This window comes from Haliotis rubra, unplaced genomic scaffold (genome assembly GCF_003918875.1).
Source record: "Haliotis rubra isolate DU_JTF1 unplaced genomic scaffold, ASM391887v1 Scf1075, whole genome shotgun sequence".
NCBI classification, from domain to species: Eukaryota; Metazoa; Mollusca; class Gastropoda; order Lepetellida; family Haliotidae; genus Haliotis; species Haliotis rubra.
In genome coordinates this window covers 139,804-157,381 of record NW_025764976.1, presented here as the reverse complement: position 1 = coordinate 157,381, position 17,578 = coordinate 139,804, and the positions used below count along the sequence as shown (strand labels likewise).

At 38.8% G+C, this 17,578-nt stretch overlaps 1 protein-coding gene across 1 annotated transcript; it reads right to left on the bottom strand.

Moving 5' to 3' along the window:
- Positions 1–1,669: 1,669 nt before the first annotated feature.
- On the bottom strand, positions 1,670–10,239 carry LOC124280274. The gene is given in 4 exon segments (XM_046716174.1): positions 1,670–1,713; positions 9,435–9,515; positions 9,518–9,561; positions 9,767–10,239. Coding segments are annotated over 4 exon segments (642 nt in total).
- Positions 10,240–17,578: the final 7,339 nt, after the last annotated feature.

The window sequence follows — 17,578 nt, the reverse complement described above, 5'->3', positions numbered from 1 at the left end:
CCATGGTCCCTAGTATGGTGATCTACCTTCAGTCGTTTGCAATCTACAGCCCGTTTGTATATTGTATTGCCATTTATAGTTCCAATATTTTAGATTTAATTACTAGTTTTAAATGGATATCTGTGATACACTAGTAGTTTTACTGTTCTTGTCAACAGGTTCTTAATTCTAACGTTATTGATCGTTAATGTAACTATAAACTGTTATCGTCACGATATGGCTGAAATATTGCCGATGTGACGATAAATATTAACTCACTCACTCGGTCAACGTTGGCAGAATATGTTGGCGAGTAGCAGCGAGAGTTATGCCAGGGAAACAATTCTTAATCGAACAAAACATATGTTGAATAACATTTCTTAACAACTTTGGAAAGATTAAAAGTCCATTAAGGACACGGCGTTGGCGATTAGAGGTTTGATCATTCGAGATGGTTTCGAATGGGACAGTTTACAGAAGGACGACTATGGTGCAGGTCAAAACGGCCAAAACACGATGTCAAATTATAACAGGCCAAAAGAAAATGTCATATAGCATGGGTTTGCTACCCTAGCAATGGCTTCGGGTAGTCATGCCTTCTCGATGGTAGGGATACTAATCAGTATCTTGTGTGACCTGTGTGAACTGTTATCATTGCTCAGATTGAATTCTGTCCGGTTTAATTCTCCTACATTCCTCCTGCAACACAGTGGTCAGGCGTGCAAGTAGCTGTGGTGTATGTTAACGTTAACATACATGTCTACTGAGTTCATTCCACAGTTGCTATATCAGGTTCAGATACCGAAATCTGGAAGACATTGCAAGACATTGACTTTTCAGTTATAAAGGAAGTCAACGGGACACATATGAGCTGTCGAAGCACCTACCTCTGTCAGATGTTTCTTTGAAGAGTGAGTGCGTGAGTGAGTTAGGTTCTACGCCGCTTTTAACAATGTTCCAGCAATATCATTATCACGGCGGGGGCTTCAAAGAATGTACACATGCGGGGAATCGAACCCGGGCCTTCAGCGTGACGCGCGAACGCTTTAACCACTAGTGCTGTTTGAAACGTACATTTCGATATCTCCCTTCTCCGCATTGAACACAAAATTGCCGCATATTTGTTCATATGTGTACAGTGCTGCTTAAATGCGTACGTTTTTGTCGATGGAAACGTCTCAGTAAATGTCTTCTTGGCCTCATTGAAAATGAGATCGGTTGTGATTGGTAGCATTCACTTTCTCATTTTCAATAAAAAGACAAACGTATGACAAAGCTCGGACTATCTGTAGTCACTGGTACTGCACATGAGTGAGTGAGTCATAATGGAAAGTCACTTTGGCAATATTTCAGTCATATCGTCATATTTAAATGATTCATATTATATAATAAAATCTAACTACTATCACAGTTACTACAGCTTGTTCAGTTTGACCTGATCAAGTGAATACTACTGCATTGCGTGACCGTGTCACAACTGGTTAGGTCTTATATTGTGAAGGGGTGCATCTTTGTTAGTTGATTGTTAACATGTCCGAACAGCAGAGAAAAGGCCGCCGTTTGAGATTGCAGTGTCGAGAAATCGTCAGCATGTCTTAACTTTCTTTAAAAAAGAAGCTTCAGATGGTTTAAGATTTAAGATTCATGAAATACCCATGCTGAAAATGGCAACACTCACGTGGATAAGCCATTAACTTCTAGTCATAGAGTAGGAAATATATGTCTTTACAATACGTGAAATGCGACTCATCGAGAGTCACTTGCCTGAAAATTTGCCCAAATTGCTATTGCAATCGCCATGCTGTAAACCAGCGGTCCCCAACGCCATGCTGTAAACCAGCGGTCCCCAACGCCATGCTGTCATGCATCATAGTCCATCAACTCTATGGCCAGTCAAGGCTCCCTACGTTTAAGATTACCTTGCGACAGATACACTCATACGATGTACACAGCTGTTCAGATCTTGACTGACTGTTGGACGAAACTGGTGTTCTTCACACCAATATGATCAGTGACAGAAAGCTATAATGGTATACACATAGTATTTAATGCCTCTAAGTGCATACAAGACACAAATACAATCGTTTCATTCACAGAACCGGGGTTTCGCTGGACACTAATCAGCAAACATATACTAAAATACATCTCATATAAGTCAGATATTAATTATCATGCAAAATAGATGGTCAAAGTACAAATGTATTGCAATTAATTCCAATGCATTTGATTGGCAAAGGAAACAGTATTATTGCATATATCTTCACGTAAACAGAAAAGCATTTGAACACAGCCACAAACAGATTTCAATTTTCTGATAATACAATGGACAGTTCTTCTTTTGCATTACCACGCTGATGAATAGCATGTATTAATGCTGCATATATCTCACTATAACTTCATAGTCGACCAGTTCCGATTGACAATTGTCGTATTGAATGTTGTATCCGGAGACTTGGATAACTCAAGGAAAACTGAAAATGAGTTCATTTCATTGAAAAATGCAACTGACGAGAAATGTGGGTTAAGCTTCTTATGATATCTGCGAAAAACTATACATGGCAAAAACGGATATATAATTGTTGAGAAATACCACCATTTAGTTGGTTTGACAAGCCGCGAGTGGAATTGGATAGTTGGACATAGTCTTGAATGGAACTTCTCTTGAAATCGCCCGTGAAGATCCAGGTTAGAACTGGTCCCTAGTAATCCATGCTTGACGTAAGAGGTGACTAACGGGATCGGGTGGTCAGGCTCACTCACTTGGTTGTCTCATGTCATTATATCCCATTTGCGTAGATCGATGATTATGCTGTTGATCACTAGATTGTCTGGTCCAGGCTCGAATATCTACAGACCACCGCCATATGGCCGGAATATTGCTGAGTGCAGCATTAAACAACAATATTATGGAGCGTTTACCGAGCATTATGTTCTATTTATACAAAGAAAACCAGAAGGCTGAGACCCCACCACAGGAGAAAGAATACGAAGAACATCATGTCTAAAGTATGTGTACCAGTAGTGTCATTTGTAGTGTTAGATGCGTTGGGATAGGTAGATGATACTGTTCTTTGGCCTAAACAAGATCCTCCTTTTCTACAGGCGCCCTTGTTGATGACGACCATTGTGGTTATAATGGCGAGACAACTCTGAGTAAGAACTAGAATCAGATACACGGCCATTCTTGATAGGGATCCCGACTTGGGCATCACGTCAATGATGAAGACCAGAAACACAGAATAAGACATGCATATGGAGATCAGGTACGACATCCTTTCTCCCGAGTCGATGGGCAGTAGGAATGAACAGGCGTTCAGGAGAGACAATAGACACATGGGAAACAAAATGATGGTCACGTAGAAAGTTGATTCACGTTTCACGAGTAAAGTAAAGTATATTGAACGTGAGTCTGTTTCCGACGATGCGTTTACAATGTGCCATTCAGATGAAGTTTGTATCCCAGAAGGATTCACATTCCACCATACAGACGGTATAATATGACACAAAATGAGAGGCTCAAAAACAATGCGACATCTCTGACTATCAAATGGAAACATTGTGCTATCAACATTGCAAGTGGTTTGGAAGGTACTCGCGATCTTCTGGATAACATATCCTTCATTAGACACCACCAAAGGATTATCACTTTCAAGAATCGAATTCGAGTCCACACTGTTGGATATGAGAGGCTTTGGTGTCCAGATATCGGTAGGAGAGGGAAAAATCACTTGAAGTCCGTCATAGTTGTCAATATTCCATGTCAAATCGGGATCATTCAAGTGTATAACAAACTTTGCCGAAAAAGTCAAAACAGAATCAGCAAAGTCAAGTCCCAAAACAGAGAATGGCTGAAATATCATAGATATGTTGAGAGGCTCGAAACCATTGGTCGTTGGTAGTATCTCTGGCGAATAGTTTGTGAGTAGTTTGCTTCGTAAGTCTTGGTGTATCGCTCGATTGATAGTTACACTGAGCGGAAGAGTCGTGATTACAACCAATACCACCACCAGAATTACGACTGGTACAGAATTATGCATGACAGAGTAGCTTAAGCTGTAAGATGACACTTAGTTAGAGCGGCGAATTCGACTGTAGCTTGACTGGAAACGTTTTTACTATATTCAACACTGTAATGTCAGATGATGAATTTATACTGCAAGTATTCTTTTGATTATATAAGATAAATAAAGTGTGATCGCCTCGTGTTGATCACTATTCACTCGTTGCCCGTTCCATACGGCTATCTGATGTTTGATCAGTTAAAAGCATTTGGTTTTCACTCGTGTCATTTAAGCATTTCAAACACCGCCATACATAACGCACAGTACATACTAATTATCATTTCACAGGTGAGTGTTTGTTTTAGATTGATGAGATATTGAGTCAATAGCTGTCATCTGTGCATTGCCCTAGGAACGTTTAAATCATTCCACAATACAATAGCTTATCTGAATGTGAAGCCAACATTTTAAATATGAAAGTTGATATGTGTCATTATTTGACAAAAGAAATCCAGTAGCTTATTTGAATGTGAATTTAAACATGCAAGTCGGTATGTTTCAATTTTGTGACAAAGAACATCCATGGATGGACGTACTGACAATACTACCATGGCTACGTGAAATGCTCGATATTGATTGGTCAATCCATAAAATCAGACGATATCAATTTGGATTAAAAATGCGTCTGATTTCACGGTGCTTCACTGCGCACGTATACACCACTGCCGCACTACTTCAGCTTGGCCACTGTAGCATAGTAATATTATACATCATGTGATGTAATTTGATGTAGTGTGCATGTGCGTGGCGTACGGGATGCTCTCGCACTCGGGAAGTAAAAGGCTTATCGTCAACGCTTAGTTCGTCTCTCCTCCTGGGAACAGCAAGTCATGCAGTGAAGGACCCATAGAACACTACATTGGCGACGAGGATGTTTGTTTCCTAGGATTTCAAGTGGTGAGACTAGGCATGTTAGTTATACGAAATCCAACTAACTGCTGACTCAACTCAGAACTTTTCGAGTCTCGATATAGGAATTGCCGCATTGACGTCATTGGTTTTGTCACGTGACCCCCACTAAGCGCATCCGGTAGGCAGAAAGCATTGCCAGAACCATAGATTCCAGCACGTTCATATCGAAGTATCGTCATCACTTTTTCTTTGAGTTGGAGTTTCGTCGATTTCGTTCAGTATGGTAATATCATGTGTTGTTGTTGGATGTGTCAACCGTGTCAAGTCAGGATCTGGGGTGAAATTCCATCGAATACCGAAAGAAAGTGAGCGGCGATCGAAGTGGCTCAAAGCTATCAACAGGAAAAATTGGACCCCGGATCACAATGGAGATCGTGTTTTTTTGGAGACCACTTTCTGTCAGGTAGTAAATAATCTATGAATATATTTCAGTCGGCTTCATTTATTATTTACCCTAGAAACTAAATCGGAGAATCAGCTTTTCGAAAGTAATGGAATGTTATTGTCCTGTTTTCGATCATTGGTCATACAGTGGATTTGATTAGCACTTGTGTATATATTTAGAAAATGCGGTGGAAATAAGCCATTTGCCGTTTTAGAACATAGATAATACTTATAATTCCATCACAAAATTGAAGCTGAAAACAATTTCATTTACTGTAAATTATTTCATATAGAACCTTGATGACATGTTCTAATTTCATTTATATTGTATTACATTATTTAACTTATTTTAAAGTCTTATATGATACCATGTTGACAGGTTCTGCAAAGAATTATCCTACTGATCCAGTCTCATTCCTCATATCAATATGGGTTATGAGAAGAGGTAATTTGCCACACCAGAGTCCAAAACGGAGCCAGGTTCCAGAGGGTCAACAGAAGGAATGAAGACAAATCAAGGAGGAATAAAGAACTTGTAGAGATGAAAGATGCTGCCTCTGTACTGATGGAGATGTCAATTGTGACAAACAGAAGTGAACATCTGAATGATTCTTTGGAGTCACTGGTTCCCCTGGATCATGTTGATGATAAAGAAAATGAAACAGGAGCAGGTGCTTGTTATTTTGCATTATGCTATTATAATGTGTGACAATATACATCATTGGGGTGGTTAAAATACAGGGTATACACCTCACATCGATTCTATCCAAATTGAATTATGTTAACATGAGTAAACATGTTTCTGTATACATTTGTTCAAATTTGCTTGTAATAATGTACTTTACTGCCATTGTTAAAGTACCATTTACAGTATTCAAAATTTGCTGTTTACTTTCAGATATACACGACCCATGCCTGAAGACAATCGCCAGTCTACAAAGGGAGAACAGACAGCTTTTAGATGAATTGAGTGTGCTGCAGGATGAACTGAGAGAAACAAGGAACAAACTTGGAATTGCTAAATTTGGAGATGCCTTCTTAGCAGGGGGTATACGAGATGCAAGGACTGTCTTTTATACTGGTATCCCAACATATGCTGCATTTTTGTGGTTGGTGCAGTTTTGTACCTCTGTTTTGCCAACATCCATGAAGCTGAACCCTGCAAGCGTTCTAATGTTGGTGTTGATGAAACTAAGACTGAACACAGCTGATATGGACTTAGCTTACAGATTCGGAGTCTCGCGTCAGCATGTCACTGACCTTATCAACTCTACACTGCCACCTTTAGCGAAACAATTAGCCTTCCTTATACAGTGGCCAGACAAAGAAGAAGTGATTCGTCATATGCCGAAAGTTATTAAGAGAACATACAAAAACTGCAGGGTTATCATTGACTGTTGTGAGATATTCATAGAGAGACCTGGAAATCTGACAGCTCGAGCCATGACATGGTCAAACTACACACAACACTACTTCTTGTAGCTGTGTCTCCTGTTGGTGCTGTCACATTTGTATCTAGAGCCTTTGGTGGACGACTGTCGGACAAGTTGATAACTCAGTTTTGGCAGATCGTGGATTTTTATCATCAGATGAACTTGCAGCATGTGGTGCGCAACTTGCAATTCCTGCTTTTACCAAAGGCAAGGCACAACTGTGTCCCAAGGACATTGAAACAGGTCGGCAACTATCTCGGGTGAGAATCCATGTTGAGAGGGCCACAGAGAGACTTAAAACTTCAAGGTTCTTAGCACCACCATGAAAATTAATCTTGTGCCTCATGCAGACAACATTGTAACCATCTGCAGTGCCATAACAAATCTGCACCCCAAACGTATTGCCTAAATAACATATGTTTAAAAAGCACTACTATAAAGCTGAATTGTGAACATGTGAGAATTGTACTCAGTGGAAATGAATTATCACAAGTGTTTTCTTGAGCTTTCTTAATGGCACATACCAGTCAGTAATGTGCATGTTCAACTTCTTGCATGAACAATGTGAACATTCCCAAAATGCAGTAATAAAACAATGGACAAGTTCAGTCTGTTTTAATAATTTTATAAATATTGTGGAAGAGTAATTAAAGATGGAATAAATTTTACAATCCGTTGTAATGATGTCAACAATTATTTGTCATGTTTTAAGTTTATATAAACACATGAAATCTGAATGTTTCCATACAATTATACACAGAGCAAATGTACACACAGTGGGAATCAACCCATGATGCAGCTTGGGCAATACCAATCTCCTTTGGCTTTCTTCTGATGTTTACACATGCATAATGGAACCAAGTGTATGAGCAGTTGGAACCTTCACAGCGCATCATGCGTCCATGCTCTTCCTGTTGACACAGACACCACACTTCAGTCTCCACACTCACTCCAGTGTTAGCAAAGTCAGTCTCAGCACATTGAGAAGGTTAAGTGTTCTCAGTTTTCCTTGCAACAATCTCTGGTTGTACATGGGGAAAAGAACGAGTCACATTTGTCGATAAGTTTGTTACAGAAAGTTTCATCACGCCATTACTCTGACAATACACATGTCAACTTTGGTGAAAACTACAAAATCACAATAACTAAAATCATGAACATGCATTTGTAACTGTATTTGTGTGTAATATCTGTGGCTTTCTTTCAGTTGATAATTCTGATCCAAACAGAAGTCTCTGTCCTTGATAGCAGAATAAACTGTATTGTCCCTGTGTTTGTAAGGACATTATATTTCCAGGCATCCTTTGCCACAGCAGTCACACTCAATGGCACCATCACTGGAAACTGCCAGAAATGGTTTGACTTTGGATACCAACAATCCTGTAAGTGAACATTTAAAGTTGACATGTCGCCCTGACTCGTGTTGAGAATAAGTGTGACGAGCCTTACACTGTCAACACCCCATGCAAGAGCCTTCAACTTTGATAAATATTGACAGTTATATCCCATAACGTTCTTCACAATGTTGGTAGGAGTAGTTGATTTCTTCATGACCAAGATGTCATGTGCTTTTTGTCCCTGTTATTCGACCTTTTCTGTGTTCATACCACAGAGGACTGATGGATTGATTTCTTGTGACCTGTTCAAGGTTTTTAATCTGGGCCGTCTCACAGTTGTACTGTCTCCACTGTTTCTCACAAACAGTAGCCAGATCATCCTCATCATTCAGGTTATCCAATTTTAGCGTGGTTAAAGTTGGAGGAAAAGAATTTGTCTCTCCATCTTCATCTGTGCTGTCAGTCTCTTCACCATCAAGAGAGGTATTGATTTGAAAAACACTGCATCTGGTAATATGTCTTTCAGAGATTGTAGGGTATCTTTGTCTGGGACGAGAGACTTTCCAGTTGCAGAAGTAGTCTCGACTTCCTTTTTCCGACAGCAACTGAATAATGTCTGGACTTCATGCACTGCTGAAGACTGGAGCTGAAAAGAAATTGTGAAATAAAAATCTTGCCTCTCTGCGGAAAAAATAAACTGTAGTAATTAAATAATTTCATTAACTTCTTTGAGTGGAATTTAGAAGTTGGTGTGATGAATGAGGAGTTGAGTTGAGTTTTACACTGCACTCAGCAATATTCCAGCTATATGGCGGGATGAACGAGGAGAGTTCTATGGATATACAACTTCTTTAATATAATATGAGTGACGTTTCGGTGTAGGTACAAACACTGTTATCAAGCAAGTCATATACAATACTGAAGGCTAGGTTATATAGTAAAATTTGAACAGTATGTGATTGATGTTAGCACAATTAATGAGGTTGATGTACAAGGTTGGAGAATGTTTACACAAGAAGGCATTTGTTAACAAACATAATAAGCCATGGAGGTATTTTTGGGAGGAAGCCAGTGAGACAGGTGTAAGATTAAGATTTCTTTGGAACAGCATCAATGTACTCACCAATAATCACACACACTGCAGAAAGCTACTAAAGGTCATTCAAATCAAGAGACTCCAACCAACCATGAACAGAGACCAAAGGTATTACAATTTACATCCCCACTGCCTACAACCAACTTAGCACAAAGCAATCTTAATCCCATTATTCTCCTGTCTGTCATAGCACTGGCTTTCTCCGAACAATCTCTCAATTATTTTAGGAAATGTACCTCCTTTCGATATGTGGCATTCCATCTACAGGCATAGCTTGTACATGACTTTGATGTAAGACCTGCTCTTACTTTAAAACTTTAAAAAAAAGAGCTTCAACATGGCTGCAAACTTCCCCAAGTCTGAAAAAACAACAACAATAATTGTATGGATATTGTCATCTCATTGTGAATAGAGACTTTAAAATATGCTTACCGTCGACAAAATAATTTTGTTGTGAAGATTTAATGGAAATATTAACTTTCTTGTTCTATTTTCATTAAATATATTATTATATTTTACAGATTAAGATGAAAAATGCACCTTCTATTATTTAGAAAATCTTACCCTGCCATACATGTACAGTGTGCACAGTACACTGCCCCAGTATTTTTTGGGGGGTAGACCCAAGGCTGGTGAGGCTTGTCTCTCAAACGTTGTGATGGTATCACCTTTGTTTTCAGCAAACAAAACGGTGATTCTTTCTCAATTTCATGATACTGGATCGGTAGGACATGTCCACTTTCAACACATTCATAGGCTTTCAAAGACTTAAATGCACGCATGGAATTGTGTTTAAACTGTCCTGGAGTGTCTATGAGATAGAAATAAATATCAGTGAAAGTAATTTCAGGCCATGTGGTCGGATCGTCCACCCATCCACTTCGCAAATTATACGGGTCTGGTAAAGTGCAACTTCCGCCTTTGTACTTCAGCTTTTTGACATACCTATCTCGGGCCTCAACTGGAAGTCTAAACACGTATTCAGACCATTGTTTGTCGTTCACGCTACATCGATTCGCTTTGCTGTGATCCGCCATTACTGCTTCCTGGCTACCAATGCGAGGCACGGCTTGGGTCGTGACGTCACATCCGTAAACACATGGCAATTCCTATAGCCGACCCGTAGTCAGAGATACATTCCGCCATGTTTCCCGTGCACTTGTGGCTTTTCAGTCAACCCATGATATCATCTTTACTACTTGTGTTGAACACTTACAGAACTGTCTAGCATAATGAATTTACTTCTACTCATCATCTATAACACGTTTATAACTTCGTTTGACGTGTTGGAGAATTTCGTCATAATGGCAGATTCAGGTCTTAGACCGCCACCAACTTTGAACATGAACGCTAGTGACTTGAGTAATGAATTCAAGTTGTGGATGGAATCTTTCAAATTGTTTGAAATAGCCAGTGAAGTTGATAAAAAAGAAGATAAAATGAGAAGAGCAACGTTACTTCATTGTTTCGGACTTCCATGTCAACGTATATTTCACACGTTACCTGGTGCAAAAAACTTATGCTTCAGCTGTAACTACATTGGAGGGTTATTTCATTCCAAAGAGGAACATTGTTGCTGAAGGTTACAGATTTTGGTCTAGAGCACAGAGTTCTGATGAAAGCATTGATGTTTATGTGACAGATTTACGTGAAGTTGCTAAAACATGTGATGTTGGTACTTTGAGCTGTGTGTGAAACTGGTGTGAAATCTCAATCCACTTATTTACGCCATACGTACATACATTATGTTCCTTTAACTCGACGAACATTGCTGGCCCACGTGTGAGACACTTTACGCAATGGCTCCCTATTTCTGAGATATTACATTCGTGATTGGTTCCAGCTTGCTTTCGTCAGACAACTTAGATTCCAATGTCACAAGGGTTGACACGACAGTTTACAGAGACGTCATCGACACAAAGCAATGTATGCCAACCACTGTATCTCTTTTCCTGATTATGACTACGGGCTTGATTGCACACGAATCGATGATACGACAGAGAAACTTTTAAAGTGGCAGGAACTTTAGAGATCCGTTGAGAAGTCATTATTTATCTTTAGTTGGAGGTGATATCTCATGGGAATCATTCCAGATTGCTGCTTTCTTGTTTTGGTAAAGCTGCGTGTTGATGTATGTTCAAACGGCACCGTTCATGATGACCATAAACAGAGATTTGAATGACACACAATACATGGCCTACTGGCTCCTGTCGTGACGTGTTCCTCCTGTGTGATGGATGCAACAGTATCTACAGTCAATGATAATAATAATACATAATTAATGCATATTTCACATATTTCTCCACACCCTAAGGCATGCTCCAAGCCCGTACCTACAGAATATTTACACTGGAGTATTTACAGTTGAAATTTACAATTGAAGTAATATGCTAAGAAAAGATGGGTTTTTAATCTGGACTTAAAATTGTCAGTTTTGTCGGAGGTTTTAATGGCAAAAGGGAGAGAGGTCCAAAGCACAGGTGTACAGAGCACAGAGTAAAAGAACGATCGGTATCCAAAGGATTTCAGTTTGTAGGATGGGATGACCAGTATATTTCATGTGTCTGAGCATAAGATGCCTGCGGAAACATACGGATGTAGGAGCTCAGACAAGTAGGAACGAGTCAAATCATGCAGGCATTTGTATGTCAGACAAAGGATCTTAAAGTAGATTCTGCCATTAATGGATAGCCAATGCAGTTCTTGCAATACGGGTGTAATATGTGAACGTATAGTAGTCTTGTGGGGGAGTGTTTTGGATCTTTTAAAGCTTATCAAGGCGGTTAGAATTGATGCCTGAATGGATGTTGTTACAGTAGTCAAGCATCGATGTAACAAGAGCTCGAAAAAGGGCTTGAGTTGCAGCAGTTGTCAGGTGTTGCAGATTGTTACCAATGGATCTTAGGTGAAAGTAGCAAGTCCTGCTCAAAGGGTTAGCATGAGCATCCAGAATCAAGTAAGAGTCGATTTGGACACCCTCATCCTAAACAACGTCATAGCAGTTGATGTCTGCGTCTGCAACTACAAGGGAGTCAGTTTTGACCTTGCTACATTCAGCGATGCACTGAAGAGACGTGGAGAGATCTGACAGATGAAATGCTTTCAGGAGCTGAGTGTCATCGGCATGGTGAGAAACTGTGGTTATCCTTCCGACATATCCAGTATACATCACAAACAGGACCGGACTAAGGACTGATCCCTATGGCACACCACATGTAATTACAGTGCCTTTTAATCTCTCACTACCAACGACAACAGATTGCTGTCGGTCAGATAGATAAGACGTCACCCATTGAAGGGTATGATCTCCAAGCCCGCACTGGTGTTTGAGCCTGGACAAGAGTCTATGGTGGACGATTGTGTCGAAGGCCGCAGAGAGGTCCAACTACACAAGAGTAGCAATCCTACCATCATCGACAACACACCTACGTTCATTCGTCAACAGCAGTAAGACAGTCCCCTATTATGGTATTGCTGGTACGCTGACCAGAATTCATCAAACAGATGATGTTTGGAGAGATGGTCTTTCAGCCTGACGTGCACAGCCTTCTTAATTGTGTTGGAAATGAAGGATAAAATTGAGACAGGTCGAAAGTTCCTGAGGGTCCAGATCAGGGTTTTTTTCAGCAGAGGCTTGACAACGTAGTTATGCCGAACAACATTTAACAAGGTGCCTGTCAACTATTCTCTTCTTTGAAAGAATGCATTAGACATATAGAATTATATGTAATGCATTTTCCACTGGTTCTGCTTAAATATCAGTATTTCAACGTTGGCTGTGAGGTGAAAGTTGACCCGTGCATGCAAAACACTGTACATACGATCTGCGTTTTGGGGGACTTAAGTTGCGTAGATCAATAGTTTTAATCAATAAGCTAAGGCTTCTCTGGTAAACCACGTTCCTGTTGAATTCTTTATAGATGCAGACTTATTAGGGCTACAAAGTACATCAGGATATTTCTACATTAACGCGAGAAGGTGGTGTCATTTCGAACACAGTAACACGATTGTATCAGTGACATTTTTCATGTTTTTCAAAAATGAGTTTTGTTTGTTTGTATAGAACTATTTTACAATTATTGACTATAAAATGGTGTCATAGTGTTTTATTGTTTACAAGCAAAATAAGAATAAAAATAGTATATAAGTCATAAAAAGGTCACTAAAATATTGAAGGTTAGTGGTACTATTCTAAAGTTTGTGGTTTTAAGCATTTGTCAATCATATTGATATTTGATTGTATTTGTCGAGTATTGCTTATTATGTGTAGGATTCACCAAATATGCTGGATCAAGAATATGGTCTCATTCTGGATTATTGTTTATCACCTGACCCTAATTCCTAGCTCTTAATTGGCTAATTTCAAATTCCCTTAATTCCCATGCACCAATCTGAGCACCCCTGTAATAACACTTTAGCACAGCACAACACTCAGGCAACAAGGCAACAAGGTCCACTGGTAGACAAACACCATCAAACAGGTCAGTAAAATACTTTAACACTAAATTATGCTTAAGTGTATTTGTTCTTTTATAACTTCATTAACTTAATTGCAGTCTAAGTGTTATTTGGTAATTTGTAATGTATGGTCATGTTGTAAACTTACTAAACTTGGTTAATTACCTTAAAGCCAAAGTTCATGTTGTATTGTATTATAACTCATGTAAAACCAAATAGCATTGTTAGTAATGTTCTGTTTTCACAACCATTTTCCTCCGTTTTCTAAATGTATTGATGTGCAATAGTTTTCTATGTTGTGTCAGTGGAGAGAAGAAAAAATGGTGAAAGCATTATTATGTTGATGAATCTCCTGTATGAGTAACCATTGTGCTCAGCTTTTCCTGTGTATATGCATACAGTGATTTCCTTTGCATTGTCTGAAGGGAGATCGTCAGTGATGGTGAATGTATTGTCATGATGTTTGTAATGGGCATGTCACATATGAACTCATATACAAGCACAACATGGTCTAACCAGTAAGGCTGTATTCCACAAATGGGTAAGATGTATTTTCATATGTCAATGTATAAACGTATATCCTTTTTTTATGTACACCTTTTGGGTAACCTTTGAGGGTTACCAAATAGTTATCTGGTTGTATGTCATGTTAATTGTGGACGTCATTGTCTGGCAGATGTATATTTATGTGTACACATTGTTTAATTGTACATTATTTGGGCAAAGGTTTAATTTGGCAATGCATTATCTCCCTTGGTGGCACAACCAACGTTGTGCATGTAGTTCCATGTGATTATTATTTCCCTTGACAGTTTATAATGTGGTATAGTTTAGATGTGTATTTGTTAGACTACATAATTAATTGTGGTAAACTAATTGGGATAACTATGCAAAACATTATGTAATGTGTAAATGTTTCTAAGAAGGTTTTTAAGATGTATGACTAAGGAATTATCTGAATAAAACGCACCTCACGCCTACAGCGTGTCATGTGATCCCTTGACATTACTTTGCGATTTAACCAGCTGTTACACAATGATGCCTCATTTTTTAAAAAGATATTCACATATCCCAATATTAGGATACAAGTCACGTTAAGTACTGAAGCCGCTCAATACATAACGGATATAATACAGTCTACTCTTGATAGTCATAGAAGACATTGGACTGGGACTCGCTTGTGGAAACACAAAAGTCGCTTACCTTTAATGTATATTATCTGTTATATTGATCATGTCGACATTGTTGCCAATTCAATAGGGCTAAACTAAACACTTTGAAATGCTTCTAATGTTTCAATGTGAATGTTTATTGAGTCAATGCGTGATTATATAGTTGAGTTATTGTGAGCTTTGTTTCATCTTATTATCATTATAATGTATTCTAAGATGCCTAGCGGGTAGAACATTCGAAAACAAAATACATTATCAGGCAATAAAGGTATAGTTTTTTGATGACGTAACAATTGAATGACGTTATCCTGTCACTGCGCCATTCTAGTCTGCCCCCTCGTAATCGAACCATTTTACATTACGTCACAATGTAAGCGACGTCACGATGCATGTCGGTTGTCATCGCCTCGTACGGCCTCCTACAGTAAACTACTCCGTTGCATCACGTGTCTTGGTTTGCAGTTGCTTCATGCAGCTTACAACACTGGTGGAAACATTACGTTTATGTTTTACGACGGTTAAAATGTGTCAATTCGACTCACAAGTTTTCAGCGAAACGGTAACGTTCACATGTTTACCACAGCAAAATAACTCGGTTTCCGCAATGCGGAAACCTGGTAGAAAGTGGACTGAAACTTAAGTTTCCACCTAGAATCCAGTGAGTTTCCGTTCTTTACATTGAGTTTCCGCAATAACGGAAACTTACAATTACCCACTTTCCAAGGGTTTCCGCAAGGTTTCCGTTACCCACACTCCAACAGGTTTCCGCAAGGTATCCGTTACCCACACTCCAAGAAGTTTCCGCTGAGTTTCAGTTAACTTTGAATCCATCAGGTTTCCGCAAGGTTTCAGTTATTAAGACTCCAACAGGTTTCCGCATAGTTTCAGTTACCAACAATCCGACATAGTTTCCGCATAGTTTCAGTTCCCAGCAATCCGACATAGTTTCCGCATAGTTTCAGTTACCAACAATCCGACAAGGTTTCCGCATAGTTTCAGTTACCGGTTTCAATTTCAGGTTCACGGGTTTTCATATGCGTTTCAAAGAGCTAAATGTAAACATTCTTCTTTATTTATATCATAAACTCTTGTTCAAAACAATATAAGCAATTTGTTATTATCATGACATTTACTAAAAAAGAAAAACAGAATATATAATAAGATTCATTGTTTTATTTTCTCAACATGGTATGGATTAGCATTTAAGGCAAATAAAGATCATACATATAACTAGTAATATAGCACTAAAGAACAGGGCAAAACATGTTGGCATAACTCAATCCAGTTTTAGAAATCATATATCATTTATAACAAAGTTGTAATTTTCATCAGTTAAACTTTCATTCACTTATTATCTTGAAATAGCATGTTAGATACGAAATTTATTTCTAAAATCAGGCTAATGATGAAAAATAACAATAACATACAACTTAACACAGTGATAAAACATAGTTGCATCGGACATTTATTTGCACGCCTTGGCATTCAGCCACACACTCTATGTCACAACTATCGCCAAACATCCACTATGATATACAATAACAACATACAGCTTACAATACAAAAATAAAATAAAATTACATTATGAAATTGAAAATAAATTCAATTAAATTGTAAGAGCTGGTCAGTGGGCCTGTGTAAGGCATCCCCTGGGCGGAGATCCCTCTGTTACTTTGGTTGATGCCTCATCCTCGTCCTCCTGTTGGCCTTGGCGAGAGCAGTGGAGGTGTAGATTCTTTCCAAGTCCAGTGTCGTCGTGTATGCCATAAGCTTGCTGGACTCACAGACAAAGGGGACGGAATGCAACTAATTGACGTCATCTTCGTCACTCACGACTGGTGATGTCATGTCTATGGTGAGTGTTGTCGCTACCTTTTTCTATCGTCTATCTGGCCAATCAATAGATGCAAGTCTGTTTGGGCGTTGTGCAAGTTTCTGAAAATGGCAGGTTATAACGAATTACTAGGTTATTTTGATGAATTACACAAACATCAATCAACAAGAAACTGACAATGCCAAGGATGATTTAAAATGAGTAATCCACAAGTAAGTTTGAATAAAAGAGAACTAAATTGAACAATCACACTTTGCACTAGTTTTCTCAAAACTCAAATTATGCAATTCATCACACTTCATTGACCGAATGTAATATCTTATTTTCTAAAGAGGACACAGAATCTATACAAACTTTGCTCTGGAGTTACATGCTTCCCAGACCAGAGGTAGTAATATGTTATATATAATATCTGAACATTTATTGCATTTTCTATGTAGTAATAATGGTACTAGTAATAGATTTTCATCAACGTTGTGGTGTCCACCTCCGTGATGTTGCTGGAATATTGCTAAAAGCGGCGTAAAACCAAACTCAGTCAGGCAGTTGTATTGTTGAAGGCACAAGTATATTCACCCAGTAGTGACTGTATGTTTACACCATTACGTCTTTGAGGTGTATTTAGAAGTGAATAATACAAGACGCGAATGTTTCCGGATGTCATAGGTTTTATTATGTGAAAACACACAGCTTGGAGTGAATGCTTACACCTGACGAAGGGGTAAGCATTCACTCTGGAAACATGTTTTCACATAATAAAGGAGTTGACATCCATAAACCTTGTCTCTACACTATGAATTGGAAATAATTTACTACTTATAATGAAAGTCACTACAGATAGGTCAAAATTACCTTCACACATGTTTCAGCTGACCATCCTGGGTCATTCGTTATACAGTCTGCAGACTCATC